This window comes from Hemicordylus capensis, chromosome 11 (assembly GCF_027244095.1).
Source record: "Hemicordylus capensis ecotype Gifberg chromosome 11, rHemCap1.1.pri, whole genome shotgun sequence".
In the NCBI taxonomy this organism is placed as follows: Eukaryota; Metazoa; Chordata; class Lepidosauria; order Squamata; family Cordylidae; genus Hemicordylus; species Hemicordylus capensis.
In genome coordinates, this window is record NC_069667.1 from 14,393,685 (window position 1) to 14,420,790 (window position 27,106).

At 50.7% G+C, this 27,106-nt stretch overlaps 2 protein-coding genes across 6 annotated transcripts; one reads left to right on the forward strand and one right to left on the reverse strand.

The window, feature by feature from the left end:
• Positions 1-442: 442 nt before the first annotated feature.
• On the reverse strand, positions 443-10,499 carry NUP62CL (nucleoporin 62 C-terminal like). 4 transcript variants are annotated; one of them, XM_053274206.1, is made up of 13 exons: positions 10,352-10,499; positions 8,290-8,581; positions 7,290-7,681; positions 6,802-6,918; positions 6,154-6,285; positions 5,850-5,954; positions 5,199-5,304; positions 4,579-4,723; positions 4,248-4,297; positions 3,389-3,523; positions 2,493-2,604; positions 1,452-1,518; positions 443-658 (listed from the first exon to the last, which is right to left on the reverse strand). In XM_053274206.1, the coding sequence occupies exons 2-13, from the start codon at positions 8,565-8,567 to the stop codon at positions 567-569; spliced, it is 1,731 nt and encodes a 576-aa protein (XP_053130181.1). In that variant the 5' UTR covers positions 8,568-8,581; positions 10,352-10,499; the 3' UTR covers positions 443-566. The 4 variants fall into 4 exon arrangements, with proteins under 4 accessions (XP_053130181.1, XP_053130182.1, XP_053130183.1 ...); XM_053274207.1 differs by having other exon boundaries at positions 10,333-10,435; XM_053274208.1 differs by lacking the exon at positions 10,352-10,499 and adding an exon at positions 10,031-10,312.
• DNAAF6 (dynein axonemal assembly factor 6) lies at positions 10,494-25,697 on the forward strand. 2 transcript variants are annotated; one of them, XM_053274210.1, is made up of 6 exons: positions 10,494-10,610; positions 10,902-10,974; positions 12,824-12,929; positions 14,453-14,549; positions 15,259-15,344; positions 16,051-16,600. In XM_053274210.1, exons 1-6 carry the CDS (start codon positions 10,530-10,532, stop codon positions 16,178-16,180), a joined length of 573 nt encoding a protein of 190 aa, XP_053130185.1. In that variant the 5' UTR covers positions 10,494-10,529; the 3' UTR covers positions 16,181-16,600. The 2 variants fall into 2 exon arrangements, with proteins under 2 accessions (XP_053130185.1, XP_053130186.1); XM_053274211.1 differs by lacking the exons at positions 15,259-15,344; positions 16,051-16,600 and adding an exon at positions 24,002-25,697.
• The last annotated feature ends 1,409 nt before the right edge of the window (positions 25,698-27,106 follow it).

Sequence of the window (27,106 nt, forward strand, 5' to 3'; positions counted from 1 at the left end):
ATATTTACTCAATTTCAATAAAAGTGTACTTAATAGCCTGGAGCTGATGGGATGGCTTACACAAATCCTTCCATTTATGCATTTTTTAAATCCCCCTTTAGCCACTACATTACCAGTTTTCCCCTCTAACAGAAAATACCAGATGTTCTTGACTACAACTCCCAGCATCCTCAGCCAAAGCCAAGTGCAGCTAGGGATTCTGGGAGCTGTAGTCAACAGCATCTGAAATTCCCTCTTACAGGGAACATTGAACATTACACCAAGAAGATACCCTGGAGTGGGGGAAACCACAAGACTGTACGGGCTGTTTCTTGCCAGCAGCAGAACACAGCCAGAAGCAGTCCGCCAGCTTCCAGAAAGAATAAGCAGCAAGAAGGCTGTAAAGGTGGTCTCCACAGATGCATTAGCATGAACCAGTCCAATAGTAAGCTTCAGGCAGGTGTTTCCTTTCTAAAAGGGCTTTTATTGTACTATATAAAAGAAGTGTTGCAATTCAGCTACAGCTATACATTTTCCAAGTACTGTTTCTGAAGCTTGTGTTTTGAGGAGAGGCCTTGCTGTCCATCTCAGTCAAATGTAATCCGGAAACTGCGTTCTTGCTCTTTATGCCGGCTCTCGCAAACCTTGGTCACTTCTTCAACTTTCCTCTGCAACAGGGCTGTAGTCGAAACAGAGTCAGGGGAAAGGTCAGTGCAGAGCTGAAGATCCCGAACGCCTCCCCAAGAAGTGCTCTAGACGTGTTCCGTTCACCAGTCTGGCATCACTTCCTTGATGTTCCCACCACCCAGCTAGTAAAAACAGGTCCACTCCGCCCCATGGAAGCTCAATGGTGCCTTGGGTGAGGTGGCTGCAATCCCACATCAGAGCAGTGTGCCATGCATCATGTAGAAAGGCTGAGAGCCTGAACCCAAGGCCAACAAGCAGGGCTGGGATGGAGAGAAGCCATGTGCTCCTCCACAGCACCTGCCCCACCACCCCAGTGGCCAATTACGTTCAATTCCAAACAAGCAAAAATGGCTGGGATAAAGCTGAACTGAATTACACATTGCATCCAACAGAAAGCCTGGCACACTGCCGAAACTGGGAGGTAGATTTCAGCCTATCTGTGCAAGTGTCCAATGGATCAGCCTCCACAAACCAGGAGTTTCTAAACCGAAACCCGCGAAAGAATGAGCAGCTTCAGCAGCGGCCACTTCCACTTCGTGCACTCTTATGCAAGTCACATCCTCCCATCTTGAAACTGCAGGTTTTAAATTCCTAGATGTTTGACCAAATGCTGATAGCCTCAAATGCTGATAGCCTCAGACACAAGACCTGCATTCAGATTCCTGCTCAGTGACTGATGGTAGGTCACTCTCTTCCCACCTAATCCACTTCAACCTTCAGAAGCTTAAAAACTGAGATGAACTATTCGTGGATATTCTCTAGAAAAGATAAGCAACACTCAATACCTGAATTCTGATCAATCCACTGAAGAGAGTCCATGTGTGCATTCAAGATTTTGCAGATTTGCTGAAGCTGAAAGAGAGAGAGAGAGATTTTACTGAAAAGTGCCACACCTAGCCAGCTTCCAGCGAAGGCAAAACAGAGCCGGGGTGCTCTGGAGCAAGGCAACACTGAAAAATCAAACAGCCCCTGGACCTCTTTCAAGGAAGGTCATCTGTACTGCCTGGCTTGTTTTATGTTTGGAAATTCCCTTCCCAGAGATAAGCTCAGGCAGGCAGGAGCACCAGAGGGCCAAGCAGCTGGAAGGCTGGGGTGGGAGCGGTAGACTGAGGTGCTCTCTCCAGTCATCTCTAGAAACTCAAGAATGCAAGGGAGGAGGAAAAGGCCCCTGGAAGGAAGAGCAGGGAAATGTCCAGGTGGGTGATGTCCAGAAGGCCAAGCCTCCAGGGGGCTTCTGGCTGACAGTCCTGTAACCATCATCACCAACTAAGACCCAGGTAATTACTTTCACCTGCAGGGCGCAGAGAGAATGCCTTCCCTGGAATTCTAAACACCCAAGAAACTGAGGACTTTGCTGAGTCCTTGGGTGACTCCAGTTCCATGCAGCTGGCAGATTTAGGCAGGAGGCTCAGAGCACTCTTTGACCACAGTCCTGCTTCTTCTCAGCCTGGCCTTTCAGCCAGAAGGGAAGTGCTAAAGCTGCACAAAGAATATGACTACTTCTTTCAAGGGAAGGAACCCAAGGGCCAGAAGAGAACTGGGTGCCAGTGAATTAGGAGGGGCCCCTGCCTCTTCCACAGACTAGCACTACTTCTGGCTGTGTTCCCCCCACCTCACCCCACCCCCAACTAGGAACTACCAATTCCTCCACACCTGCGTCCACTCAAAGAAGGATCAATAGAAGCCAACTAGGGCTCTCAGAGTGTAAGCCTGCCTGTTGCAACAAAATTGCTGATGACGGCTTGGGCAAGGAGGCAGCAGCATGTTCCAAACAGAAAAATTCCTAGTGTCTCCTACACAGTACATCTACCAAATGTTGTACTCACGGGGTCACTTGTGTCAGCAGGGCCTCCAGATGTGTTCAAGTGCTCGATGATGTCCTTCAGATCTTGAGCCATGCGTTTCAGCTGTGCATCAATGTTCTCAGCCAGTTTGTAGCTGCAGCACAGGACAGACAGGAAGCCAGTGAGTGCCAGAACACGAAGGCTCCAACCTCCCTCCCAGGGCCGAAACACACAAAGGGCATTTTCATTTCTGACCCTGGGGACCTCTTCTACAGAACTGGCAAGCATGCGAGTGTGTGTGGGCAGGGGCTGCTGTCAATGTTAGGTGAAGATGACAGCAACTGGAACAGGCAGGTATATAGCACAGTCATCTCACTGTGATACACAGACATGGGGACCCGGACCCAATTCAAGGGGTTGTGTATGTAGCTGGTGCAGTGCCCAGCATGACTGGAGCCATAAGAGCCTTGGGATTCTGACTTAGGCCAAAAGCCAAAAGGAGAGCCCCCTAAGCAAAGTAACAGCCCCCCGCTTCCCCGTTAAAGACTACCCCTTCTAGCCATGCCCGAGACACAAGGAATGATGGAACATTCCAGTGTGCAAGGCTCCCCCTTCAGAAAGGCCAGACACAGGCCTCCTCAAGAGAGAAATGTTTCCTCATGTCTTGAGACACAGCCTTGGACCTTTTTGCTAAAAACATTTTGTTCATTTGGGACCATGCCTACTCTTTTGCAATGCCCGAACCCCTTGTGGGGCAAGTGTGTGTGTTTGTGTGTGTGTGTGCACCGCGAGTGTTTGCGCGCAATCTCTTGCTGGCCCAAGCCAGCAAGCAGGCGGTTCTCTTCAACTTCCTGAGTAGGAAAGTCACAACCCCAGTCAGGAGGAGCAGGCCTCCTTCATCGCTACCCTTTGGCCACTCAAGGCTGGCGCCAGCTTACGTCTTCTCCCGCTCCTCATCCGCATGCTGCAAGTAGATGGTCCCACTTTGTTCCTTCACAGATTCTTCCAGTGGGATCAGCAGGTCTTCCAGCTCCTTTTGCTGGGATAAAATGAAGTCCAGTTCTTGGTCCAGCCTGCAGAGGAATGAAGCAAGCAACATGCTAGGGAAAGCACCAAGGGGAAGTTCAGATGCCACGCTTGGTAGCCATAGAACTTGCAGCCAGCTCTTCCTGCTCTTCTCCACGCACATACCTGAAGCACACTGAGTCAGCACAAGCTATTAAGAGCTCCAGAGATCAAGGGCAGCCTTTTGAACTGCACCCAAAAGGTCACAGGGAAGGGGGCTCCATCGGCACTGGAGAACATCTCATTCCAGAACTTGGCAGGATTCCACCCAAGACTGGCTTCTGGGCAGCCAGGAGAGACCATCCAACAGCAACTGCACCACCGGCCAAGATTACTCTGCTTCTCTCAGTTCAACACAGACTCAGTTCAACACAGTCTGACAGAGCATCATTCCAGCCAAGCACTCCACCAGGGAGGGGAGCCCTGGCACCTTGCCAACTCCCAGGGAGCTCACACAGACCTTGCCCTTGCCAAGGGGGATGTGTGCTTCTGAAGGTTATTATGGGAGAAGGGGAGAAACCAGCTCCACGTGGGTCCCACAAGCCCCAATCCATACCCAGAAGTGGTGAGCAGCCTTGCCCTAGGATAGCAGCCCTCTTCTAAAAAGAATGGCTCCCACTCTTCCCAGCAAAAGGGGGCTTTAGAGAACTGAAGGTCCAGCCTGAGCAGAACATGACTAGATTGGTGCCTGCCATCTCTCAGCATTTCAAACATTTCCTTACAACACCTTACCTCTTCTGATCCAGCTTCACTTTCTCCACTTCTCGGTGCAGAGATGTAATCTGCAAGACAGAGACAGAGTTTACTGACCCAACACCAAGATGGTCTTCTCACAATGCAGAACAGGGAAAGGGGAAAGTTGTCTGGACAGTGGCTCCTTTTTCCAACACAAAAAGTGGGACTCCAGCTCCCTGTGGCAAGTGCTTGTCCTTGTTCTACTGTTAAGCTGTACCGTTTGAGCAATTACAGACACAGAGTTCTGTGTCTCTAGGCAGCTTGCATGCTGCTATCCCAAGAGGCAATCCCTTGACCCATTTGGCTGGTAGGCAAGAAGGCCCCATACCTTCTCCCCGTTCTCGATGAGTGTCCTATCCCAGGCATTGACCTGCGTGGCCTGCTGAAGGAAGTGCTTCTCCTGGTCCTCCAGCTCCAGGCTCCACTTGTTGATCAGGCTCTCCAGCTGCACGTAGGTCATCACCGGAGGAGCCCTGCCAAGGAGATAGAAGGAACAAGGAGTTCAGCAGAGTACAGGAGGCAGCCTGGCCAAGTCCGAGCAAGGCCCAGGGCATTTGCCAGGACCTCCTTATCAGATTCCCCATAAGACCATAGGAAGCTGCCATATACTGAGTCAGACCAGAGGTCCATCTAGCTCAGTATTGTCTTCACAGACTGGCAGTGGCTTCTCCAAGGTAGCAGGCAGGAATCTCTCTCAGCCCTCTCTTGGAGATGCTGCCAGGGAGGGAACTTGGAACCTTCTGCTCTTCCCAGAGTGGCTCCATCCCCAGAGGGGAATATCTTACAGTGCTCACACTTCTAATCTTCCATTCATATGGACTCTGCTTAGCTAAGGGGACAAGTCATGCTCGTTACCACAAGACCAAATCTCCCACAGGATTCCCCGCACTGCACCCCCAAATCCATGGTACCCCTACCCTACGGCAAGCTCTCTCAAACAGAACATACGTGACTGTAGTGGTGGCGGCCACACTGGACGTGGTGGCTGCAGTTCCGGTTGTGGGCAGGGGCTTCAGGTTCAAGGTGAATCCTGTACTGGGGACAGGTGTGGTACCTGTACAGAAAACAAACACAGCAGGGTCAGAGCTGCAACAGGACAGAGACAGGGTAGTCAAAACCTGGGGACCTGCTCCAAACACGCAACTCATGTTTTCAGCTTAATTATGACTGAAGAACAAGTCACTTGGGGAATGGAGAGAGAGACTCCCAAGGTGGTCCAGCCAGATGCATGGCGAAATCTCAGTTGCCCAGGTCCAGCCTTCATGCCATGTTCGACAGGACAGTCTATCCAGCATCTCAGCACCACTTTTTCCCCCAAGAGAAGGAAGCAAGCCTCCACGCTGATGCAAGGCACCCACTGTGCCCAGAGAAGAGAGAGCAAAAAGCTCAGGTCACCAGCTGATGGAACTGTGTCACAGCAATACTCTGAGTGAAGCAGGCCTGGGAGGATCCTTGCCCAGAATAACCAGGACCCTGGACAAGAACCACCCCCGCCTCCAGGCAGCAGAGCATCCTACTCAAGGCGCTGGCAAGTACACAAGGCTTGCATGAGTGCTGTGTCCCACCCCTCTCCTTCCCCTTTTGCCTTCTGATCCTTACTGGCTGTTGTGGTGGCTGTCGCCGCCGCTGCTGTCAGCGTTCCAGGGACTTTTGAGCCAAACCCCAAAGTCACAGCAGGGGCCATACCAGTCAAGGGAGTGCCAACTGCAGGGAAACACAAGTGCCCAGAGCTCCTGAGCCAATGCAGCCCACTCCCTTCTGCCCAGGAGTCCCCAGAAGTTCCCAATCAGCACTGATAGGGCAATGGGCAACCCTTCCTGGGTTGAGCCAAGACCCATGAGCCAAGACCCCTACCATACCCAATCCACAGGAACAGAGGATAGGGTGGCCCCACTCCACTTACGCGAGAGGCTGGTTGCAGTAGAGGCTGCTGGTGCAGAGGAGCTTGCAATGGAGGCAAAAAGCGAAGGCCCAGAGAGCCCAAGGAGGGAATTTACAGTTGTGGTGGCGGGGGCTGTGGACGTGGCAGCTGTACCTGTGGAGGAGGGAGAACCAGGCATTTGCTGGGGTCCAGATTCCTCCCAGGAGAGGGGAGCAGATGTCCGTCCCCTGGGCTTGCACCCTTTTCTGTATACATTTCACCTTGCCGACACTTTGCACTAGGGCGTCCTGTCCTCACGTTTCTATTCTCATGCAGTTTGCATGTGCAGGAAGCACCCCCCCACCACCAGTCTTTGGTTTTTTTAAACTGAAGTACTGTGGAGCATAGTGGGCCAAATGAACTAAAATGAGGTCAGAGAGATCCTCGTCTTTGAGCCCCACTAAGCTGCTACTTCAGTTCCAGCACACGAGGTGTGACAAAGGGGAGTAGCAGCAACTCCAGGAGAGAGGCTCCAATCTAAAAGGCAAGGAAAGAGCAACGTCCGGGGAAAGGAAGGTGGGAAAGCCAGCAAAACAGGTAGTGACCCAGCATGACAACCTGCTCTACCCAACCCAACCCCACCTCACCCATTAGTTAGCCCCACTCTCCTCAGCAGGCACTGAACCCTACCTCCAAGTTTGGACCCAAAGGACAAGGAGGGTCCCTGGCTTAGTGTCGCTGTGGGGGCAGAAGTGGCAGAGGCGGCGGCGGCAGCTGCTGCTGAAACCAAGAGCCCAAATCCTGAACCTGGAATAAAAACCAAGGAAAGTGAGAGAAGCATCTGTTAACTGTTAGTTCATCCCGTTTGATTCTCCTGCAGATCCACAGATGCTTCCCCACTGTTTGGATCATATCCTCGGCCCACATTCACTGGCTTGAATCTGGGGCAAAGGAGCTCTGCTTGTTGCAGCCCCTTACCTGCCCATGTTGAGCTTCTATATTGCAATTCAGAAACTGCCCACTCTACTTTCCTCAGGATAGAGCAATGTACAATGTCATGCCAGCATATGGGTTCCCGTACTCACAATGTAACTCCCCTACAGAGAAGCCTTAATTCAATCAGTATCAGTCTAGAATCACTGCGGACAGCATTTCCATGCAAGAAGCAGCCCCCTCACCTGTGGATTGCGTTCCCAGGCTGAAAGCTGTAGCTGGTTGTGATGCAGCTGCTGTGGTGTTGGGGGTGCTGGCCACGGCAGGGGCCACTCCAAACGTCAACCCAGTGGGCGTGGGTTGCTGTGTCGCATTCCCCACTGAGCCAAGGCTGAAGTTGGGGGTTCCGGTCTGGGCGACTCCCCCACCTCCAAAGCTGAAACCTCCAGTCGTGGCAGGCTGGGTAGTGGTCGTCGAACCAAAGACAAAGCCTGAAGGAGCCACTGGCTGGCTGGCAGGCGTGCTGCTTGGGACAGAGCCGCCCAGCCCACCACTGCTGCCAAGTCCAAATCCACCTGTTATGCCAGGAGCTGCAGCTGTGCCAGTGCTACCCAAGGTCAGCTTAGGTGCATTTCCCCTAGAAAGGAGCACAAGAGTACAATTGTTCAGGCTGAAAATTACAGCATTTCAAGTTCTCCAGCACAAAGGTTTCTCAGGAGCCTTTTTTGCTGCCTCCTCTAAGCCAAATCATTTTATATGCCTGCAGTGGCTTCCCTCTTGTGCTCCCCTCACCACACATGCTGGTTTTCTACTGCCAGGTTCTGCTTGATAACTCAAACCACATCCCTAAGGAATAAGCCTCTACACAGGATTCTAATACTATTTTCTACAACCCACACAACCTATTGAAGTGCAGAAGAGCAAAGACGACAGGGACTATTCCTTCACAATCATGACAGTTATAAAACTAGAGTGGCCAAGGTTATCTGAGATTCAGCAGTTCATTAAAGTTACCTGATTTGTGCTCAAATACCTTCATCAATTTATAATTTAGAGAAGTTTAACTGGAGAAAACTGTGACAACTCTCGGAGATCAACTCCCCTGCCATCTAGAACTGGGTCAGCCTTTGCCAAGTATAAGGCATCCATTTGTTACACTGAAAGAGCTTTTAAGGTTTTAAGCAGAAGGGCTTTTCATCAGTAGCCCCCTTCCCTCCACCCCAAAGCAACCTTTGCCACTCTTACCCCAATGTGAAGACATTTCCAGCTGGGGCAGACGTGGCAGGTGTGCCAAAGCTGAATCCAGACATCTGTGTGGTTGTTGTTGTTGGAGTAGCAAGGGCAAAGAGGCCTGCAGGCTGGGTGCTTGGAGGGTTCTGAGCAGGTGTCCCAAAGCTGAAGCCTCCCCCAGAAGCAGTTGAGAAGGAAAATCCCGTGGGGGCCGTGCTGGCTGCTGTCTTTGGTGTCCCAAAATTGAAGCCCCCTCCAGTGGCACCACTACCACCAAAATTAAATTGGCTCATGATGAACTCTGGGTCTGTAAGAGAAGAGCAAAGCGTCACCGTGTGCAATGCCATGGCCCCTTCTTACTGGCAAAACCCTTCCACTGCTGCTGCCACAACTCTTGACTGCAAGTAGCACTACTTGAGCACAGTGTTCCCACTAACAAGAAACTACAATTAGTACAAAATGTGGCAGCCAGGTTGGTCTCCGGGTCATCTCCAAGAGACCATATTACTCCTATATTACAGGAGTTGCACTGGCTGTCAATAAGCTTCCGGGCAAAATACAAAGTGATGGTTATAACCTATAAAGCCCTAAACAGCTTAGGCCCATGGTACTTAGGAGAGCATCTTCTTCTGCATGATCCCCATCGTCCACTGGGGAGGATGGTCTGTGGCTACCTTCATGTTGCCTGGTGGCCACCCAGGGATGGGCCTTCTCTGTTGTCACCCCGAGGCTTTGGAACGCACTTCCCAAGGGAATAAGAGTCTCACCATCTCTAGCGACTTTAAAAAAATGTCTGAAGACTCATATTTTTACCCAGGCCTTTTAGCTTTTTAACTTTTTAAATTTTAGATTGTTTACTGGTTTTTAAAAAAAACTGTTTTCAACATTTAATTGATATTAATGTTTTTGGGTTTTTGTGAACCGCCCTGAGACCTTGGGTTGGACATACACATACATTAAATAAATAAATAATAACAGGGATTCCTAGATGGTGTTGACTACAACGCCCAGAATCCTCAGCTGCAATGGCTTTTGCTTGGGGATTCTGGGAGTTGTAGTCAACATCTGGGAATCCCGGTTAGAGGGAAGAGTGCTTGAGCAGCTTTGCTCCCACTCTGTCCGTCTAAGAAGCAATGCAGGTCAGGAACAGAAGCACATGTAGCCATGTTCCTGAAGCAGCTTGTTCTAAAGAGCAGGGGATCCAAAGAAGGCACAGCTGCCTCTGCTTCCCAGAGCTCCATTTGCTCGCTCTCTCACTCTCTCCCGTCCCAGCATTAATAAGGTTAACCACACAGCTCTACCTGATGAACAGACATCTTGCCGACAGTGTGTGGGGTGGAAGAAAGAGGAGCAAACAGAGTTCTGATAAGCAGAGGCAGCTGCACCTCGCTTAGTACACCCCAGTCTGTTAAGATGAGCCACTCCTGCCAGGTTCTGTGGGGCCTTCAGTCAGCTGCCCCCAAAACACACAGAGAGGACCACACCAACGTTCCCACAAGTTTTTCTCATCTATGCACATAATGAGTTTTGTTCCGGGCAACTGTATCAGCACACGTGCATTCAGAACGGAGCCTTCCTGATTCAAGCTGAGCAGAATCTAAAATTGTCAGTTAAGCAAACATTTTTTAAAAAACTTATTTATGCACATGCACCCCTTAGGGAACACTGGCCACATGGACAGGTGCCACCAAGGGGAGTCCTTCAACCCGGGGGCCCCCTCTCCCCTCAAGCTAGTAGAAAGGGGGCCTATATTCACCCCTCTCCCCAGCAGCCCCTCGGAGTGAGGGAGATAGTGAAGAACACAAGGAGGAATGGAGGACGGGGCCCTCAGGATCTGAGGGGCCAGGTTCTTTGATCCCATCCGTTCAATTACAGCGACACCCCTGCTTCAACCGCACGCAGATCCTTCCATGCGTTCCTGGCTGCCACAGACACCCTCCACAGCCACCCCGGAAGCCTGCTGGCCCCGGTTTCAGAGCAAAGGCAGAGAGGGCACCGGGCCTTGCTGAGAAGCAGGAGCCACTGGGCTCCGGGGAGAGGAGGAACAGCCACCGCTACCTGGTCCCCGGCCACTTACGGCTCCGACTCGCGCTCTCTCTCTCTGAGCGGCAAGAGCGCCGCTTCCTCGGTCTCCACACGGCGCGCTCTAATGACCGCACACTGCTGCGCCACGAGAGGCGGGCCAAGGCGCTGGCGCGGCGGCTGTGTGACGTCAGAGGGCGGTCCGTTGCCTGGGCGACGCAGGAGACGCGGTCATGTCGGAGGGGCTGCTGGCGCTGGCACGGCTGCTAGCCCCGGAGCGCGAGGAGGAAGACGACGACGACGGCCAGGCGGAGGTGAGATGAGGTGGAAGCGGCGCGGCCTCGACTCGGACGCGGGTGGGGTGGTGCCGAGAGGGGCTGCTCCTCCTTTCGCTCCCGCCCAGCGCGCTGCCTGAAGGCTGGCCCTTCGTCAGGTCGAGCGTGCGCGCAGCTCTCCTTGACGAATGGTCAGCCTGCCTGCAGGCAGCGTGGCGGGAGGAGGAAGAAAAGTTCTTGGCGCTCCCTTCTCCTCTGTTCCTCTCAGCTCCTTAGGACTAGCCGCTACTCGGGACTCCTCTGACCCCCCAACCCCCGCATGTCTTCCAGGGGCTGGGCTCGACCACGAGCCGCGCCGGGCCAGGGAGCATCGGAGCCCTGCCGAGAGCCGCATCCGCTGCGGGTAAGTGTCCCCCCCCCCCCACCACCGCGGGAGAAGCTGGGGTCAGGGCTGGGAAGAAGGCGCCCCGCCACCCCATTCCCCAGGGTTGGGGCCCACCTGCTGCAGAGGGCGCTTGGAAGCAGCCCTGGCTTGAGGAGGAATCGGAGGATCTCAGGGTTAATCGCTCAGCTCTACCTGACAAATGCCCAGCCTGCAGGCAGTGCGTGGGGTGGGAGGGGGAGGGACAAGCGGATTTCCAGGAAGCAGAAGCAGCCTCATCTCTCCGGGAAGAGCTCTGGAGGAGTCGGGGGTGGCAGCAGACAACGAGGAGGGTTTGGGGAAGCAACCCACTCCCAAACCAGGCAGAGTTCTTTTCCGCAGGCAGAAAGGAACTGGCTCTGAACCTTTTTGGCAAGGCACCCAGCCCTTGCTCCCTTCTCCTAGGGACATAGAAAGCTATCTTTCTAAAGTTGGATCTAGCTCAGTATCACCTACTTTGACTGGTAGTGGCTCCCTAGGGCTTGAGGCAGGAGCTTTTCCTCCTACTACCTTGAGATACTGCTAGGAATTGAACCTTTTGCATGCAAATGCTCTGCCACTGAAACATCCAAGTGGAGGCATCCAAACCTCAGATTCAGCCAGGAGAAGCCCCTCTTGGGAGAGGAGTGGTTCCAGTGGAGCTGGTAGAGAGTCAAGGGGTCAGAAATAAAAGACGGTCCAAGGTAGTTGCCCAAGGAACTTGGAGAAAGAGATGAGGGAGACACAAGCGAGACACTTTTTAAATAAAGGATTCTGGAGATTTCAGCTCTCTTAAAAGTGAAGGGGAGACCAGAAAACAAATCTGGCTTGGCCCATGAACTTACTAGATCGGGGTGGCTAACCTGAGGCTCTCCAGTTACAGCTGAATTGCAACTCCTATCATCCACAGCCACGGTTTATAGTGGCTGAGGATACTACTGGTAGTCCAACAACAGCTGGAGAGCCTCAGGTTGGCCATCCCTGTGCTAAATAGGTGGGCGGCCTTTCTTACTCAGTTCCTACCTCAGATAAGTTAATGACAGAGGCTTTGGAGAACACTTTGGGTGAGGTAAACATGATTAATTATACTTTTAATTCAATCCATCACCAGATTTTCTTTAGCAGGTTCTCTTTTCCTTACAATTCCTATACTTATGTCCTTCCTTTTTCTACATAAGAAGCAATTTCATGAATGTCCACAATGAATGAGAATTCAGCCTGAGCCAGTATTTATAGTTTGAAAACCCAGATTCTCATTGGCTTATGGACCCTGTGACTTAGAAGCTACCCAGTGCCTCGATAGAGTTACCAGTTCGTTCTGGTTAGTTCAGTGTGAGTGCCCATCAAGAACAGGTCACTGGCTATTTGATTGCAGTTGTGATTCTCTTGTTCTGGGCCACCTTGACCACTAATTGTGATGTAAAAGTGGGATATATATATATATATATATATATATATATATATATATATTTGTTTGTTTGGCATATTTGTACACTGCCCACTACCAAAGTCTCTAGGCAGTTTACAACATTAAAACAATTTTTTTTAAGAACAACTTAAAACGCATACAAGTTCAAATTAAAACAGCTAAAAATTACCAAATAATTTAAAAGCCTGTCTGAAGAGATGTGTCTTCAGTTTCCTAAAGGTCAACAGAGATGGAGCAGCTCTAATCTCAGCTGGAAGTGCGTTCCACAGCTCTGGGGCAGCTACAGAGAAGGCTCACCTCTGAGTCATCACCAGGCGAGCCGGTGGCACCCTCAGATAATAAACTTTATTAATTTTTGTAATTAATCCAGAAACAATGGGCTTTGCCAGAGTTACCAGGTGATTTTTGTTTTCCTCCTTCTAGCCCCTACTCAAGTGAAACCTGGGATTAGCAAAGAGATCTGGAGGGCAGAGGAGGTGCCAGAAGGATCCGAGGCTGATGACACCTGGGACTCAAGGGAGCAGCCCGAGTAAGCAGACTACAGCAGCACAGTTGAGTGTGGTCCCAAGGAGAGCCCTTCCCACACAGCCTGTGCTCTGAATGTATCTTTGACAACCAGTTTTCAGTTCTGTATGTACTTTTTATCAAGTGAAAGCCACAGATCATGTAAGTAATATGATCAGTGTTTCTCAATGCTTTTGGAGTCATGGATCGGCACATTGTTTGTGCACAGTTTCCCAGATCAGCAGTTAGTAAGGGGGTCTCCCGCCTTGCCCCCAACCTCACCCGCAGGCACCCTCCCCCAAACCAATTTCGGGCAGCTCTCCAGAGCTGAATTTTATCCAGCAGCAAGGGCTGCCTGGAAATGAGCTCTGGAGAGCCCCTGCTGGCCTGAAATTGTTTTGGGTTTTTTTGAGGGATTTGTGATTTTTATTAGTGATACCTCACGGACCGGTACCCAACACCTTGTAGACTGGCACCGTTCTGCAGACCGGTGGTTGAGAAACACTGATGTAAGTTAACTCACACCAATGTCATTTTAAAGAAGTGATTCCTGAGATTTGCCACATGGTGGAGATTCAGGTTATGAAATCCATTTTTATGAATAGATCTGTCACAGGCCCACCAGCTCCATCACCAGGAAGACTGCCCCAAAGTCGTCTTGTGCTGAAGCTTCTAAGTTCTCACCTATCAGTCATACAATCCAGCACAATCTATTTCATTTGTAGAATGTGACCCTTGCCCACTCAGTATCAGCCAAAATCTCTCGACCTTCTCCAGCTTTCCTGTGGAAAGGCTACGCTTATCAGCGTCCCAAATGCCACACAGAGATATCTTTGTGTTAGTTTGCCAAATGAATGCATGGACATTGGCCCAAACAGGAACGGATGGCTTGTGAAGTCAGTTTGGAGCAATGAAGGGCCACTGGCAAAGATCAAGGCTGGGGGGGGTGGATTTTTGCATGGCAAACAGGGGTTCCAACTCAGTCAGTAGAGGAAGTTCTGCTTTCTGCACAGCCCTTCCAGTGATTTGGGGAAATTTCAATTTGTTTTGCTCAATTATATTAGACACATTACACGCTCAAATTACAATCTCCAGTCATGTTTTCTCATTTGTAAAAATCAGCAGAAAGAGAACATCCAGTTCTTGAATTTGCTGCATTCTGAATTAGACAAATTGATTTGGAGGAGGAGAAAAATCAATGGTTGCCAAACGGAAAATAATTAAAATGGGTTCAAAAGACTCTGCGATGGCCAGGCTTCTGAAAGGCATGAGGAACAGGGGAGCGGAACACAGTCGGAACTGATTTGCCAAATAATGGCTTGGCAGGCTGCGTGAGAACCCTTCCCTGCAGGAGAGCAGCTCCACCTCCACCTTTCTCAGATGGCTTTCTGGGCTTGCAATGGCTCCGCGTGAGCTGGAGGCAGCAGCCTCTGCTCCTGTGGGGAATGTGGGGGCTGCCAAGCCACAAAATGGGTGGAGGGAAGTGAAATGAAGGAGGCCCACAAATGGCAACCTCCCATTTGCTGACTCATCCTGTCTCTTTGCTAGATATGAAATTTTGTTCAAGCAGCACGTGGGGGCCGAGGACATCTTCCTGGGAATGAGCAGAAAGGATCCTTCCACAGCCTGTTGTGAAGATATGCTGGTAAGCAGGCTCTTGGCTTCCAGCGTCATTCTCTCTTTGGATCACTGCCAAATAGTAGCTACAATGTGATGTTGGAATTAGCCTTTTTTCGCCTTCACATGGCGCATCTGTGGTGCAGTGTAAATGAAACTCTTCCAGGGTGCTGGCTAAACACTCCAGTGGTACTTCTGGAGTGGTGTGGGGAATCAGCTTGACTATATCCATGGTATAGTAATGATATACTTCCTTACAGTATCAATTTGTGCAAAGATTTGGTCTGGAAGTGATAAAACAGAAATATGGTACAATCAGATTTATTTGGGGATAATTGGGGTACAGGAAAATAAAGAGATTGTTTAGGCAAGGTGAGGAGGCAATAAAATCTTAACAATATTAACTAGAGTCTCACGTAGAGGCTTTTTAGCTTATGGTCCGAATTGTCAATGAATCGACTTAAGGCTTTAATTGAGAAAGGACCTTAAAGAGAAGAGAGAGGGGAGTGAGGAGATTTAAAGGGTTAGTTTTACCGGTCCCGATCCGTTGGTGTGTTGGGTGCACTTGCAGGTTGTAGTGAGCAGGTTTGCTTGCAAGGACAAAGTAGAAAGGCAGGAAAAAGAAAGGGCAAGCAGTGCAGAGTTGGCATGCACAAGCGAGGGAACCAGGATAATGTTTGGTTCCAGGACAGGTCCGGTGGTCTTCTCCACCTTTTCTGTTCTGCGTTTCATTTCAGATTAAAATCAAACTACCAGATACAAAGATTTCAGACATTACTCTTGACATCCGGGAAAAAGTTCTAGATCTTCGGAGCCCCCAGAAGTAAGTTGAAGGTGGGGAGAGAGGATGTTGCATTTTTTCTCCGGTGATTTACCCCAAACCAACAGCTCCTTGTTCATGCAGGAATCCTGCACACTTGGGGGTTCTCCACTCCTTTTTATACACTTGAGGATTCCTGGGTAGGCATGCAAACTTCACACCAGCCGGGGACCTCTGCAATAGCACTTCAGTGCCCATCGGTCGGCTGGTGGCAGATGGAGAGTTCAGGGACATTAGAAAACAGTGAGAATCCTGGCTTTGGGAGTTGTGAGACTGCACATTTAACTTTCATCTCTACAAAACCTAAGAATCCCTGCTCACAACTAGCAAAGAATGTTTCTATGCAGGAAAAGGGTTCAAAAATCAGGTGTAGCTGGTACTGAGCCAGAAGCAAGGAAGTCCTTTGGTGGGGAGCACTTGTGTCCTTAGTGTCCCTCCCCATACCTCACCCCTAGTCCTTCTGGGCCTCCTGTGGCTTTCATTGCCTCATCTCCTGTGCTTTGTCACTTATCAAGGCAAGCAGCCATGATTTCAGGCCCAAGCCAACAGCCAGAGCAGGTATTCCTGCCCAGCTGCTTTTGCTTGGCATGGTTGTCTGGGAGGGCAGAATATGAGGAGGAGGCTGGGGGCTCAGGGCTGGCCCCGCCTTGGCCCCCAGCCTCTTTGCTTGGCAGCATCAGATTCCCACTTCAGATGGTGCATTTTGCAGGAAGCTCCTCTTGCCCCTGCCCCACCCAGTGGACACTAAGAGCGGAAAGGCCTGCTTCTTTGCCGAAAGGGACACTCTGGAAGTTACCTTGAAGATGCAGCGAGAGTTTGACTTCATCAACTTTTCCTGAAGAGAAAGGGCAGCGTCTCCTGAAGATGGATTCAAAGCAGCTGGCTGAAACTCCCTAGTTAGGCAGTTGAGCAGCAGGGATGGCATCTCTGCTCTGCTGCTTCCAAATGTGCTGCTGCAGTGCCTGGTGGGTCATCCCACCCTGCTCTGGGGAGTCTGGGTCCTCCGCTTCCCTTGCCGCTGGCCAGCCTAGATTGGAATTGTAACCTTGCTGCCTCTGAGCCTCTCTTCATCTCTACTGCTGCTTCCAACGGGGTTTCCGGCTCTGTCTGTGCAGCAGGGGTGGTGTACTGGGAGACAGAGCGAGGGAGGGAGGCAAACCCAGGGCTGCCACCTTTGCCGCTGGAACTGCTGCCCTCTCCTTCAGATTACCTGGGGCCTGTTCTAGGGAATAATTAAACTGTGTTCACACTCTGTTAAACTGTGCACTGCAGTATTCTGTTTTTACAGGAACAGCATTCCTTTCCTTGTCCAGATGTTTTCCAAGGCACGAGCAGACCTGATCAGTGCTCCCTCTAACAGGGATTCCCAGATGTTGACTATAACTCCCAGAATCCCTAAGCAAAAGCCTTTGCAGCTGGGGATTCTGGGAGTTGTAGTCAACAACATCTGGGAATCCCTGTTAGAGGAAACACTGGACCTGATGGCATTTCCGAAAGAGGAGGCTATTCCAACAGGCTGCTGCTCCCTGTGGAAGCAGAGCAGTACAAATTGCTCCCTGTTCATGGGAGCTGTCCTGGGAATGCAATTGAGAGTTCATCTGAAAGCAAGGAAATGGCAGCAGATAAACAAGGGATGGCAGGAAGTGCCTTGGCTACTGTCATGTCAAATCCTGGGTGCCAAGTGGCAGAAGACGACTCACTTTAAAGTTAAGCCACCCATACCTGGGGCACTTGGCCAAGGGTGGGCGGGGGGCAGCTGGCACTGCTCACTGCTGCCTGACCGACCACAGGCCCCCTTCCTCCCAGGCAGACCTAGGCAGCTGGGAACGGCCTTGCCAGGATGCAGGTGGGGGAAGCTTCTAAGCAATTAGCAGCAAGATCAAGACTGGGCCCCCAGGACAGCGGTCACTGGGGCAAAGCAAGCACCCACTTGTTCTTCAGAGGTTCCTCACTGAACGAGAGTTCAGTGTAGCAATAAGTGAAATAAGCCAAGAAATATGGTCCATATTTCCTGTTCATCCAAGGCATGAGTGGTTCAGGACAGAGAATGCTTGGAGGGCACTGGCACCATGTGTCAGCATTGCTTTGCAAGTCCTCCAGGGAGGAAATGTGCAGAATTAGTGAAATGAGCTCCAATAAAGACCGGGTTGTTGAGACATTGTGTGTACTCTCTAGCCCACCCACCCCCAGGACCTTCATTAGGGATGCAGAGACCATATCTCCCCATCCAGGCTGATTGCCTGAGTGTTCTGTGAGAAGAAAGACGATTAGCCGAATGGCAGATGGTTTAGCTTGGTCCAAAGAGATGGCCAGTTTCATTAAGCTCTTCAGAAATAATGTAGCCCAATCAGCTCGCCAATAAAGCAGTTCATGAAATGATCCCAACTTGTTAGGCATTCCTCTCGCTCAGATGCATTTGGGGGCTGACACTAGCATGAGCTGCTGCTGGTCAGGAGTGATGGGAACTCACTCGCTACTTGGGCTGGAGAGAGGTGAAGGTCAAGACAACTCAGGAGCTAACTGGCTTCCTTGCTGTGCATCTTTTCATGCTGAAAAATCACAGACTCGGATGCATATGAGAGAAGGCGATGAATGAAGATGGGAGAAGGTGGCTTTGTGCAACATAAGTAGGTGGAGAGAAAAGCCACAGATGCAGCAGGAGTCCCAGTGGGAGAAGCAAAGGTCAGCGCAGGCCGAGCTGAGAGGACCAGTTAAGGGCCTTCACTGGGAGTTGCTCCTGACCTTGAAGGAGGAGCTGGTAGAGGGGAATCTGTGCCCGGGGGGAGGGTACACACAGCTCAGAAGAGAGCAGAAAAGGGACCTGCCTGCCCTGCCCCAAGCCAAGGGGGCACCTAGCAGAAGGGCTGCAGCTCCTGCTCCGCCAGCATGCGGGAAAGGGCAGCAGACCCCACGCGCCTGCGCAGTTGGAATAGAGTGTCGCCAGCCCCAACGTCACAGGTTTGCAATGCTCTATTCCAACTGCGCAGGCATGCTGGAGCACCTCACAGTTCTCAAGGGCCACTAGGCCGAACGGTAAGGCCCAGTGGCCACTCCCGCTGCCGCCACCACCACCACCACCACCACGGGTGGAGGAGGCCTGTTGGGCTCACCCCCACACCCCAGCCACACACATGGTGGCTAAGCCCTTCAGGTCTGGGCATCAAAATTACCTAGGTGTGTCCCTGCCTGTAAATCCCAAGCCAGACAGTTCTAGGTGGTTGAAGCTGTGTCTAAGCCTGGTCTGTGACTTTAGATCAGACTTCAACTGGTGGCAGCCTACCTTGAAAGAGTGGCGTGTTCCTAGATTGGGATCAGAGCAATCTCTCTACTGAGGGTAGATCCCAGAAAGGCATAGAGTAACCCCTGTTTTGCTACAGCCTTCCTTGGCCTTTGAGGTGTCAGTTTGTGGGTGCACAAGAGCTGTGTAGGGCAAGGCAACTCCACCAGCATCAGAGGTGCTGGTTATGGGAATCTCCTCAGGGAGGGCTACAAACACAACGATGGCAAAATGGGAATTCAAAGGCAGCCTGGCATGGAATACCACTTGTGGGGGGGGGGCAAGGAGGGAGAGGGCTCCTTCCTCGAAGCCTCTGATGGGCCACTGTGAGAAGCGGGAGACACTGGAGTGGGGCTCTTCTGGTGTGTTTCACCAGAACATCAGCTGCAGCTTCTTCTGAGGGCTGAAGAAGCTAAGAGGCCTGAGGAGCAAGCCAGGCTCACAGAGGCCTGTGAGGACAGCAGGGGAGAGAGGAGCATCTGCACATGCACAGGCTTCCAGCGGTCCTCAAGAGCAGCCGCTGGAGCGGGCAAGTGGGAGCCGGCCCTTCTGAGGGTGGGAGCTGCAGCGAGATTCTAGTGGGAGCCAAATCCTGCTCAAGCTGGAAGGCAATGGGTTACCCAACAGAAAGGAGGGCTGCTGCTTCCATACACCCCAGACTGGTCTGAATGCACTCGCTGATGCAATCAGCCTCTGATAGGCAGAGCAGCAGCTCTTGATCTGTCAATCTGCATTGCTGGACCAAAACAAATACTGTCCCATTAAAATGTAATGTTCCCAAAGTAATTAACATATTAATTGAATTGTTCAGTTTAGTTACTTAATTAGGAGCACCCTCTCTAGCATGCTGTTCCCAAGGTCCAGGGGGAGGGAGCCCAGTGCCATCTGGGGGCCCTGGCACCCCTCTTCCATCCAAGCACAGCAGATGCTTCTGCAAGTGTGTTCTAGGACAAGAAGGGCATTCAAAAAGGAGCAGAAACTAGACTTGCTGTAGAAGGGAGGGGTCTGCGCTTGGGGTCCAGATTCAGCCCTCAAGACCTTGCACATCTCTCCCATTGATTCCACTCCCCACCAGTTGCCAGCCCTCCCTCTTCCTGAAATGGTACTGGGAATGGGTTCAGAGAGGAGCACATACACAGACCATCCGCTCTGGAGCCCATCAACCTTTCCTTTGGCCTGATGGAGACAGACCACAAAATTTCAAGGCTTGCTCTGGGAGCAGGCAACCAACCTCTCCACAATCAGCTCGTGGATCACATAAGCCCTTTGTCCCAGCCTCTGTGCCCTGCAGCTCCTGTTCTGAGCCAAAGACTCTCTGCTGTCGGCATCCTCTGCGGCGCACAGAGTTCTCTGCCTTTCCCTAATTTAAGAGGGGATTTAACCACCCTGCAATGACTGAGGCAGTCACCATTCTGAAGTCGCCTGGTGAGCTTTGTGGCTGAGCTGAGGATTCCAAGCGAGAGCACTCCTCACATCCGCTCTTCGGTTTATTGTGTGAAAAATCCTCTCCTGGGCATGCCAGAGTTGGGTTCCAGGCCAGGGCACCTGGTGCTCATTCCTTCTCAGTCTTCATCACTTTTCCTCATTGCTGCAAGTTCGGCTCCAGAGCCTCTTGAAGCTAAGCCTGCTTGCTGCATATCCTTTCAATATCACAGCCCATTTCAAGTGCCAATAACACTGATGAAGGGGAAGATTAGGCTGCAATAAGTGTCCAGAAGGGAGGGGAAGCATTCGTTTTTGCCTCAGAGGCAAAGGAAATGATTTTAAATGTGGAGCAGGAATGAGCGAAGGGGAGGCCAACCTCGGCAAGGAGTGGCATGGTGTCCTAGCAACAGGCAGCAGCTCCTTGAAGGCAGACGAGCTCAACACAGCAGTGTAAAGTCCTCCCCAAAAGAGTCCCCCACAAAGTCCAGGCTCCAAAATTTCCTAGATGCACCTTGGGGGGAGGGGTCACCCCCCTAACAACTATTTATATACCGCTTTTCAACAAAAGTTTCCAAAGTGGTTTACAGAGATAGATAAATAAATAAAACTAGCTGAACCCGCACAGAGCATCTGTGTGGCAGTACACTCCCCCCACCTTCTGCCCACCTCCCCGCTGGGAGAGGAGACTGGGACAGAAGGGGCAGGGGGGAGATAGAATGATAGATAGGTAGGTGGATGGCTCCCTGTCCCCAAAGGGCTCTCAGTCTAAAAAGAAACAAGAAAGACACCAGCAATAGCCACTGGAGGGACACTGTGCTGAGGGTGGATAGGATACTGTGGTGGGAGTGGTCCCCCTGCTAAATAAAAAGAATCACCACGTTAAAAAGGTGCCTCTTTGCCTAGTTAGCAGGGACTAAGGCACAGGCATAGGGAGGGCTGAATCTGCCTTTTATCTCTCTCCATCCAGCCTTCAGGATGATCACCTTACATGAGGCAGGGGGTCGACACCACAGTCCCTGCTTCCAGGTAGATGGGACTGTTGTTCTTCCACTGACATTTCCGGAGCACACAAACAACCTCCTCAAAGCAGGAGAGCTGGTGAGGGGGCTAGACAGTGGGGTGGGTCAAAGAGCTGCTTTGACCCATCCCTGGGGTTTCATAGCTGCTTCCCTCATAAATACAAAGTAATTGTGTTTGACTTTATTCCAGGATCAACTCAGTTTTCTTTCTGATGCCACCCCACCCCCCACACTCTCTTCTGCTCAACGAAACAAATTTCTGCTCAACAACACATAAAGGACTGCTTGATAGGATACATCAGAGTGGTATGTGGGAACCAAGCCAAGATAAAGATCTGGCTCATTTCTTAGATGGGGGCCTCTCTCGCGCATAGCCCAAACTAGTTGATACCCCAAGCAGCTGCCCCATTAGAAGAACACCTGCAGGGGGCTCCAGATTCAGCCCCAACCTTCTGAAAGGAGCTCCATGTGCTGTTGCAAGAACAGCTTGTTTGGGGGCTACAGAAACAGTACCTCACTCTGTGATTTGGAACTGCAGGCTTGCAGTCTCCATCTTGGCTATGAGCTCATGATTGTGAGCGCTGCAAGAAAGTTTGGCAAAGCTCTCAAGTTGGTCACTTAGCATGAGCAAACATATTACCAAAGGTCAGTATAAAGCAACTGCAAGGTATGACCCAATGGCTTCTTGCTATTCAGAAAAGGAGGCTGGCTGAGCAGACAGGAGGAGGACTATTTTTCAAGAGAGGAGTAAATCTCCCCCTTTGGGATGAAGGATTACTTTCACTAATTGTCTTCTCAAGAATTCAGATAAGGCTGAACACTCCCACCCCGCTATCACAGTGCTAATGGTCTGGCAGGGACAAGCAGGAACGATGATTAGTTTCAAAAGAAGCTTTATCTCCCCATCTGGAAGGTCTTCCAGGTATGCCAGATAAGCCTTGAGTTCGCCCATTCACTCCAGCCCATACAGGGTGTCCAAACCATTTCACTTTATTGTGCATTGAGATCACCTCTAGTGGTGATCAATTCAAGCAATATGAATTATTTTGTTAACCACACATGCCAGCCTGATCAGCAAGGTGTGACCCATGGATAGTCTGAAAGCATGATTTTGCCTATTTCTAGCCCAAATGCCAACTGTTGTGCGGGTGCATGCGCGTACGCTTCAGCAATAGCCATACCATCAGCTACAGCTTTTGCTCTAGCCTAGATTCCAGCTCTAACCTCCAGTTTGGACCTGTCTCCAGACCCAAACTGTGCACCACGCTTGGCTACCCTGGATAATTGGACCCTAGAGACCCAACCATCTCTGGACTTTTCTTGGAATCAGACCCTATCCTGGTTTATTGGCTTGCGAGTGTCATGCTTGCTTGTCCTTTCCCCTGCCTTCCTACCTTGTCCCTGCAAGGATAACCACCAATGCATGCTACCCTGCAAGTGCAACCAACACACCAATGGGTATCAGATTAGGTATTACTAATTGCCTATCTTCTTAACTCTCCTCCCCCCCTTCTCTTTGTCTAAAGCTGCTCCTCAGACCTTTTCTCTGGCCAGCCTTGAGCTGATTTTGTAATAATTCGAACCTTAAGCTAAAAAACCTCTTTGTGTGATTCCAAATTAGCATCATTAGTTAATATTTTATTGCCTTCTTGCCTGCTTAATCAATTTTTCTCTTCCTGTACCCCTAAATAGATCTTGTACCATATCTCTGTCTAAAGCTTCGCACAAATTGATACTGTAACAGGCTGTTCACTATAGTCTCACTAATTCCCCACCAGTGTTCCCTCTAAGGTGTGCGCACATGCGTGTGCACACACACGTTTTTAAATGTCTGCTCAGTTAATTTTAGATCCCACTCAGATTGAATCAGGAAGGTCCCAGTCTGAATACGAATGTGCACACACTGCCTTGATATTGCTGCCCAGAACAAAACGCATTCCGCACACAGATGAAAGAAATTAAAGAGAACACTGTTCCCCACACGTCCAAAAGTAGTCTCGGGGCATTCGGCCACAGCTCCAGAACAGTTCTGTTAACAGTGTAGCAGGGCAGAAGGACTTGGAGAGCACTCAACAATACTGCCTGCTGCCTCTCCTTCACACACATTAGAAGGGCATCCTCCCTGACATTCAACACAGAGGATGCTGAGGCCAGACTCCATCTGGCTTCCTGGGGAGCAGCATCTCAGGGGGAAGATGGGGGTGACTCTCAAGGGTCCCTCAGCAGCCTCCTCCTCCTCCTCCTCCTCCTCCTCCTCCCCACTCCCCGTCCCAGTGCAGGTGCAGTGCTCAATCACAGGGCAGCATTTAGCCATAGCTCAGCCAGCCAGGTAGCGGAACAAAATAATTAATGGCCTCCTTGCTATACATTTGGAGAGGCTTGGATGCTGGGCCATTTATTGTGGTAAGCGGAGCAATAACACAATTCATTCCAGCTGCACAATGGATGACTTTAATAATGGCTAATTTGGGGTGATGAATGGGCCATTTGGGCAACATTAATGCTGAGTCAGGAGAAGGGGTGGGTGGGAGGGAGGAGGAAGAGCGCTGCAGAGGCACTGGCCGGCCCTGCCTGCCACCACTTGCCTTACAAGTGCCAATAGTGGACCAGTTTCTTCCTGGTCAGATGTATGATGAAGCGGTTCCCTGGTCTTCATGGTAAGAAAGAAGTGCATACATGCGGTTCTGCAGTGCCTGCCAAACACAGAAAAAGAAGGAGGCTCATTAAGAGAACAAAATCCTTTTTAAACCCCATGATTCAAATGACATTTTTAATATAATCAAAATAATATGCCCATGCAGCCATGTCATTATTCTGCAATATAACTCTGAAATCTACAGGATATATTGGGATCAGCCAGTTTAATATGGTCTGTGTTTTAAGTGGATTACCCTTAAAATCAATATGGAATTTCATAAGAGGCAATCTCTTAACTGCAGCCCTACAGCCTGAGCGCGCAGGGCGCCATGCCCAACTGGATTACAGGGGCTCTGTGGTACCAGAGCTGTGCCTCTTTACTCTGGAGAAGGAGCCACAGAAGAGGAGCTCTGTTGAGATCACGGCCTGCTTGGGCACAGAATGGCCCATAGCCTGGAACCCTGTCTAGAATCCACAACCCCCTTGGACACAAGAAAAGCCTGAACACCTTTGCAAGGCCTGAGAGTGGGCATTTCTGCAGTCTTTGGACTGTGGAGTAACCAATTAATGTCTCATCATCCCCGTTGCTTTAAAAAGAAGAAGAAGAATCTTAGTTTAAATAGAGGTGCCCAGGGGAACACGATCAGGCAGGCAAATTAAAGGCAGAGATTAATATACAAGACAGCAAAAAACAATAAGAGATTAAAACTGAGGGAGAAGGTTAATTCTAATTAGAGACAGGCAATCCTATGACATGCACAGGACCTTAAAGAAATCTTGGCCAAGGCCATTAAAGCTGCAGGGATAGGAATCCTCAGCTCTGGGACTTCTGGGGTATATCCTGATGTGAGGATTTCAGCCATGAGCCCACTGTAAGAAGAGCCCCGCTGTGCTGAATCAGGCCAAGGCCCCATCCAGACCAGCATCCATTTGGGAAGCTCTCAAGCAGGGGAAAGAGGGCAATTGTCCCCAGTGCCTGGTACTCATGGACCTGTCCCTTCTGATCCTGATTGACCAATACAGCTATCAAGGCTAGTAGATCTTGATAGCCCTATTCTCCATGAATTGGTCCAGTCAAGGCACCGGCCCCTGTTTCCAGGGTTATCTGTACATACTGCAGGCCTCTCAAGAGCTCAATTTGAAGGGTGACCTGGCAGCTCCAGAAGGTCCACTCTAGCAGTTTTCAACAGCCTAGGACCCCTTCACAAGAGTTGACCCTTTTAGGAGCAGATTTGAGAAAAGAGTGGTGCATGTCTGTATTGTGAGCAGAAGCCAGTGATTATGGCCATCATCTGTGGCCAAGATGGGAACTATAGAGCAAGTACGCCCTGGGGCATTAAGTGCACAGGTGAGTGGATCTTCCTGTCAATGGCAAGATTCCCGGATTGGTGAAGAATGCCAGAGGAGCCCATCCAGCTGCCTGCTGGGAGCACTTTCCTCCCCCTGCAATTAATATCCAGAAGCGTCGTCTTACATGGGGCGTTCTACAGTCCTCCACTATTGGGGGCTGATTTTCTTGATGTTAGAAGATTAACATCTGAGTTCTTTAACAACTCCTGGGGAATGCCTTCTGGGCCTCAGGATGTGTTTTTTTAAATTTGCCCATTAGATGTTAAACTTCATCTCTATTTGACACCGCTCTTTGGACGCCCTCCCCTCTCGCTCCACAAAAGCAGTTTAGGAGCCGATATCTGTGCAGCATCTCCCGCAGTGAAGATAGCCACAATAAATCTACACTGCTTCTCTCCCATCAAAGCACCTGACATTGCTTCTACATTCAGCTACTCTTGGCAGGGAATTTGGAGGGAGGGTAGATTGGGCTGTTGCTGCTCTTTCACCTGCGGGTTCCTTCTGTATCATCCCCCACTTCACACCCCCATCACTCCTCCAGGAATCCTCCAAGGGACCAGACACTGAAATTCTTCTCTGTTGTACATAAGAAAGCAGCCCCACCCCCCAGCACATAAGCCTTCCCATCCTTCCCTTCAAATTAGCAGCACTTTTTAAAGCTCTGCTTTAAAGCCTCCTGGAACCCCAAAGGGTTTCCAGGAGGCTCTGCAGTTCCTTTCAAAGCCAAGGTTTATTAAAAGCTGCAAAAGGGTTCTCTTTGTGACTGCTGCCTTTCGCCCAATGGCTGTCTTCCTTTCTCACTTTCTGAGCAGAGCAACTCAGGAAGGTCCACATTTGGGCAAAGACAGACGCTCAGATGGAGGGGAGGGTTAGCTGGTGGTGCTGCTCAGGAGCTGGCAGAAGAGAAAGCAAATGAATCTCTCATATAGATCCACGTCAAAAGGTGGCACAGCTGCTTCCTTGGCTGAACCACTGCCTTGTTTTCTTTGCCCTCCCAAGGTCCTGACAGCCCCACCACAGGGCTCTTTCTCCTTGCTCTGGAGCTCCGGTGCATGCTTTGCCTTTTCTCTTTACACCTCTTGTCCTGCTGCCGTTGGATTTAGCACATGACTAGAAATGTGAGACAATCTTTTAAAACGCAGCTGAAGAAAGGAGTGGTGGATGGTGCTAACTGGCTGTGTCCCATTGGCATGGACTGTGGAGTCTTTTGTGAGCTGGGCAGAGGCGTATCTAGGGAAAATAGCACCTAGGGCAAGCACCGAAATTGCGCCCCTTGTCCAAACATCTGACACCCATCTTTCAGATAACTTTACCATTATATCAGCTGAAAAGTACAAGTCTGAAGGTCACGTACAAGTCACATATCTGAATATGTGTACAGTGACTTAGATTATATTACATTTTTTAAAAAAAATTATCTGTAGTCCCTTCGGGCGGGGGCCTTCCTAAAGGCCGTTGGGCAGGGGGTCTGCAAAGGTTCCCCCTCCCCCCACAGGCCTCTAGGGCCTCACACAGGGACCATTTGAGCATGTGCAGTGGCCATTTAAAAAAATATTTTTTAAGCAAAATGGCCACTGAAAACAAAATGGCCAACGCTCATGCTCAAATGGCCTCTGTGAGGCCTGGAATGGCCTAGAGACTCACAGAGGCCACTTGAGCATGTGTGGTGGCCATTTTGTATTTGGCAGACTTTTTTTTTAATGGCACCCTCCTTCAAGTGACGCCCGGGGCACGTGCCCTGCCTGCCCCACCCTAGATACGCCCCTGGCACTGGGCCTCTTTGGATGAAAGGACTGCACTTTCATTGAAGGATGGCTGTACTTTGTTCTCCCCAAAGGCTGTTACAAGAACACCCTGTTCGGGGTCTACAAGCAGCACCCCTCTGTATCACTCTCTCTCAGGGCCGGACTGGGGGCATTGATAGGGCAGTGGAATGTATGTGGGGAGGGCACCGGGTTTTGAGCAGAATGGGTAATTAAGGGTGGGAGTTAGGGCACAGGAGGGCCCCACAGGTGGGGCACACCGGGAATATGCCCTGTTGCCCTGTGGGCCAGTCT

What these genes read in the sequence shown, in the direction of transcription:
- NUP62CL (XM_053274206.1), bottom strand. Translation starts at nt 8,567, where the DNA reads ATGAGCCAATTTAATTTTGGTGGTAGTGGTGCCACTGGAGGGGGCTTC. An exon ending in GACAGCCACCACAACAGCCA is followed by an intron (nt 5,305 to 5,849) that starts GTAAGGATCAGA and finishes TTTTCTGTACAG; the next exon opens with GTACCACACCTGTCCCCAGT. An exon ending in CTGCTGACACAAGTGACCCC is followed by an intron (nt 1,519 to 2,492) that starts GTGAGTACAACA and finishes TCTCTCTTTCAG; the next exon opens with CTTCAGCAAATCTGCAAAAT.
- DNAAF6 (XM_053274210.1), top strand. Translation starts at nt 10,530, where the DNA reads ATGTCGGAGGGGCTGCTGGCGCTGGCACGGCTGCTAGCCCCGGAGCGC. An exon ending in GAGAGCCGCATCCGCTGCGG is followed by an intron (nt 10,975 to 12,823) that starts GTAAGTGTCCCC and finishes TCCTCCTTCTAG; the next exon opens with CCCCTACTCAAGTGAAACCT. An exon ending in GACTCAAGGGAGCAGCCCGA is followed by an intron (nt 12,930 to 14,452) that starts GTAAGCAGACTA and finishes TCTCTTTGCTAG; the next exon opens with ATATGAAATTTTGTTCAAGC.